Raw genomic sequence first — 5,000 nt, 5'->3', positions numbered from 1 at the left:
ACTGTGATGCTGTGTATCTCTGTGTCTCCAGGCTGTGTCTGACTGTGTTGTTGTGTATCTCTGTGTCTCCAGGCTGTGTCTGACTGTGTTGTTGTGTATCTCTGTGTCTCCAGGCTGTGTGCCTTTGTTTGACTGTGTATCTCAGTGTCTCCAGGCTGTGTCTGACTGTGTTGTTGTGTATCTCTGTGTCTCCAGGCTGTGTGCCTTTGTTTGATTGTGTATCTCTGTGTCTCCAGGCTGTGTCTGACTGTGTTGTTGTGTATCTCTGTGTCTCCAGGCTGTGTCTGACTGTGTTGTTCTGTATCTCTGTGTCTCCAGGCTGTGTTTGGTTGTGTATCTCTGTGTCTCCAGGCTGTGTCTGACTGTGTTGTTGTGTATCTCTGTGTCTCCAGGCTGTGTCTGACTGTGTTGTTGTGTATCTCTGTATCTCCAGGCTGTGTTTGGTTGTGTATCTCTGTGTCTCCAGGCTGTGTCTGACTGTGTTGTTGTGTATCTCTGTGTCTCCAGGCTGTGTTTGGTTGTGTATCTCTGTGTCTCCAGGCTGTGTCTGACTGTGTTGTTGTGTATCTCTGTGTCTCCAGGCTGTGTCTGACTGTGTTGTTGTGTATCTCTGTGTCTCCAGGCAGTGTTTGACCGTGTTGTTGTGTATCTCTGTATCTCCAGGCTGTGTTTGGTTGTGTATCTCTGTGTCTCCAGGCTGTGTCTGACTGTGTTGTTGTGTATCTCTGTGTCTCCAGGCTGTGTCTGACTGTGTTGTTGTGTATCTCTGTGTCTCCAGGCTTTGTTTGACTGTGTTGTTGTGTATCTCTGTGTCTCCAGGCTTTGTTTGACTGTGTTGTTGTGTATCTCTGTGTCTCCAGGCTTTGTTTGACTGTGTTGTTGTGTATCTCTGTGTCTCCAGGCTGTGTTTGACTGTGTTGTTGTGTATCTCTGTGTCTCCAGGCTGTGTTTGACTGTGTTGTTGTGTATCTCTGTGTTTCCAGGCTGTGTTTGACTGTGTTGTTGTGTATCTCTGTGTCTCCAGGCTGTGTTTGACTGTGTTGTTGTGTATCTCTGTGTTTCCAGGCTGTGTTTGACTGTGTTGTTGTGTATCTCTGTGTCTCCAGGCTGTGTTTGACTGTGTTGTTGTGTATCTCTGTGTCTCCAGGCTGTGTTTGACTGTGTTGTTGTGTATCTCTGTGTCTCCAGGCTGTGTTTGACTGTGTTGTTGTGTATCTCTGTGTCTCCAGGCTGTGTTTGACTGTGTGGTCAACTCCCTGAAGAACGTCCTGAACATCCTCATCGTCTACATGCTCTTCATGTTCATTTTTGCTGTGGTGGCCGTGCAGCTGTTCAAAGGGAGATTCTTCTACTGCACTGACGAGTCCAAAGAGTTTGAGCGCGATTGCAGGTCAGGAGACACACTCATGAAGACACACATACTGTATGGACACATGATGTAGACACACAAGCGCGAGCACACACACACACACACACACACACACACACACACACACAGTGTAAGTATGAACAATCTGTTGTGTGTTCCAGGGGCGAATATCTAGTCTATGAGCGGAATAATGAAGTGAAGGCGCAGAAGCGGGAGTGGAAGAAGTACGATTTCCACTACGACAACGTGCTTTGGGCCCTGCTCACCCTCTTCACCGTGTCTACCGGAGAGGGGTGGCCGCAGTAAGTACAGTACAGACACACACACACACACAGACTGATAGACACATGTTCATGCACACACACAAAAAAACGATTTCTCTCGCTCTCGCTCTCGCTCTCGCTCTCGCTCTCTCTCTCTCTCAAACACACACACACATACACACACAGCCAAACACAACCGCCCCACCCCCCCATCCTTACCATCCCCCTCTCCTCTCTACCTTCCACCAGGGTGCTGAAACATTCAGTGGATGCGACCTATGAGAATCAGGGCCCGAGCCCGGGGGTACCGGATGGAGATGTCCATCTTTTACGTGGTGTACTTCGTGGTCTTCCCCTTCTTCTTCGTCAATATCTTCGTAGCTCTCATCATCATCACTTTCCAGGAGCAAGGAGACAAGATGATGGAGGATTACAGTTTAGAGAAAAACGAGGTGAGAAGAGAGGGACAGGAGTGGAAGGGAGAAGGCAGAGAGGTTGGAGAAGAATTACATGAAAAAGTGATGGCAAAGATACTGTATTTAAAAAAATATATATATTTAACCTTTATATTTAATTTAATCACAGCTAGGCAAGTCAGTTAAGAACAAATTCTTATTTACAATGACGGCCAACCTCGGCAAAAACCCTAACCCCTGACGCTGGGCCAATTGTGCACCGCCCTATGGGACTCCCAATCACAGCCGGTTATGATACAGCCTGGAATTGAACCAGGGTCTGTAGTGACTCCTTTGTCACTGAGATGCAGTGTCTTAGACCACTGCGCCACTCGGGAATTGTAAAAAAATGTGTAGCTATTATTTGTAACAACCCCAGGCTTTTAAGAGTGTGACAAAAACATCCAAGGGAGATTGGGACCGCTCAGTTGGGACCGTGACTAGCATGCTCTCCTTAAGAACAGATGGCCGGCGTTCAAACCCCCCCCCCCCCCCCCCCCCCCCCCAACACATTGGTTGTAACAATAACATACATTTTCACACACTGGTTGAATCAATGTTGTTTCCACGTCATTTCAATGAAATGATGTTGAACCACCATGGAATAGATGTTGAATCGATGTCCATGCCCATTGGGAAACTTCGGTAACACTTGACACCAAGCAACATAACACGTTATGACACGGTCATAACCTTTTGTAATATGGTCATATATTTAGACCTGTTGTGACATGGATTGTGAGATATATACACCTATATAAGAGTGTCGTAACCCACAAAACCTACCACACAAGGCAAAACATCCGATTACACCACAGCCTACGTGTCAACAGTATGTTTACAGTATGTTGTAGAATTGTTTTTAAATTGACCATGTTAAATTATAATTATAATTGTGCACACGCTGATGTCAGACATGCACCTACCCCAATGCTCTGTTGATGAATGCAGGAGCAGATTTCAGGATCAGGACAAGACACCCTCTTTTTGACTGATGGCATGTACTGTACGTGACAGGCCTATCTGGCTTATATGATTATGATGTCATAATGCTAATTGACAGTGTCATAAAGTGTATTTTCTTAGTCCTAGTAAAGTGACACAGGATGTTCATAAGTTATTTATCTGTCAGGTGTGTGCGTATTGGTAGAGTCTGGTGCAGGAGAGCAGAGAGTTGTGAACAGGCACACACTTTATTGAGGCAGGAGAAACCAACAGATGGACGCCACTGCGTCAAAACCTCCAGCCAATTGGCAAAAGTGCCAAACGAGCAAACAGTCACAATAATTATGTTCAAACAAATAAACATACCTCGTGACAAAACACAGAATATACGAACACCAGTCTGGTGAGTCAAACATGACACGTAAACACAAACAATATCACACAAAGACATGAGGGGGAACAGGGGAATAAATACATGCAGTGTGATTAGGAAATAAAAACCAGGTGTGCAAAACAAGACAAAACTAATGGAACAATGAAAAATGGAGCGGCGATAGCTAGAAAGCCGGTGACGTCGACCGCCGAACGCTGCCCGAACAAGGAGAGGAGCCGACTTCAGCGGACGTCGTGACATTATCCTGTGGCGGACTGCAATAGCATTGAATAGTCCCCGCAATATGCAACTGTTCAGGGAAGTCAGGAACCAATATACGCAGTCATTCAGGAAAGCAAAGGCTAGCTTTTTCAAACGGAAATTTGCATCCTGTAGCTCTAACTCTAAAAAGTTTTGGGAGAACAATGGAGAACAAGAGCATCTCCTCCCAGCTGCTCACTGCACTGAGGCTAGGTAAAACTGTCACCACCGATAAATCCACACTAATCGAGACCATGATTTCCTCCTGGCTACCCCAACCCCGGCCAAAAGCTTTTGCAGCTACTTGCCCAAGCCACCCCAGCTTCTCCTTCACCCAAATCCAGATAGGAGATGTTCTGAAAGAGCTGCAAAACCTGGACCCGTACAAATCAGCTGGGCTAGATAATCTGGACCCTCTCTTTCTAAAATTATCCGCCACCATTGTTGCAACCCCTATTACCAGTCTGTTCAACCTCTCTTTCGTATTGTCCGAGATCCCTAAAGATAGGAAAGCTGCCTCGGTCATCCTCTTCAAAGGGGGTGACACTCTAGACCTAAACTGTTATAGACCTATATCCATCCCGCTCTGCCTTTCTAAAGTCTTCGAAAGCTATGTTAATAAACAGATCACAGACCATTTCGAATCCCACCGTACCTTCTCCGCTGTGCAGTCCGGTTTCTGAGCTGGTCACGGGTGCACCTCAGCCACGCTCAAGGTACTAAACGATATCATAACCGCCATCAATAAAAGATTGTACTGTGCAGCCGTCTTCATCGACCTGGCTAAGTCTTTCGACTCTGTCAATCACCGTATTCTTATCGGCAGACTCAACAGCCTTGGTTTCTCAAATGACTGCCTCACCTGGTTCACCAACTACTTATCAGACAGACAAATCAGAGGGGCTGTTGTATGGACCTCTGTCAGTCTCTATGGTAGTACCGCAGGGTTCAATACTCGGGCAGACACTTTTCTCTGTATACATCAACGATGTCGCTCTTGCTGCGGGTGATTCCCTGATCCACCTCTACGCAGAGGACACCATTCTGTATACATTTGGCCCTTCTTTGGACACTGTGTTAACAAACATCCAAACGAGCTTCATTGCCATTGAAACACTCCTTCCATGGCCTCCAACTACTCTTTAACGCTAGTAAAAATAAATGCATGCTTTTCAACCGTTCGCTGTCCGCATCCGCCTGGCCGACTAGCATCACTACTCTGGACGGTTCTGACTTAGAATATCTGTACAACTACAGGTACCTAGGTGTCTGGCTAGACTGTTAAATTCTCCTTCCAGACTCATATTAAACATCTCAAATCCAAAATTAAATCT

General features: G+C 46.1%; 1 protein-coding gene across 1 annotated transcript in view; it reads left to right on the top strand.

The window, feature by feature from the left end:
• Positions 1-5,000, top strand: part of LOC109887500 (voltage-dependent P/Q-type calcium channel subunit alpha-1A) — a 167,363-nt gene that overhangs the window by 91,810 nt on the left and 70,553 nt on the right. Inside the window, 4 exon segments of the mRNA XM_031828066.1 lie at positions 1,230-1,390; positions 1,531-1,671; positions 1,882-1,933; positions 1,935-2,084. Coding sequence (XP_031683926.1) covers positions 1,230-1,390; positions 1,531-1,671; positions 1,882-1,933; positions 1,935-2,084 — 504 coding nt within the window.

This window comes from Oncorhynchus kisutch, linkage group LG6 (genome assembly GCF_002021735.2).
Source record: "Oncorhynchus kisutch isolate 150728-3 linkage group LG6, Okis_V2, whole genome shotgun sequence".
In the NCBI taxonomy this organism is placed as follows: domain Eukaryota; kingdom Metazoa; phylum Chordata; class Actinopteri; order Salmoniformes; family Salmonidae; genus Oncorhynchus; species Oncorhynchus kisutch.
Note: the sequence above shows the minus strand (reverse complement) of the source record. Positions and strands in the feature narration are given on the sequence as shown.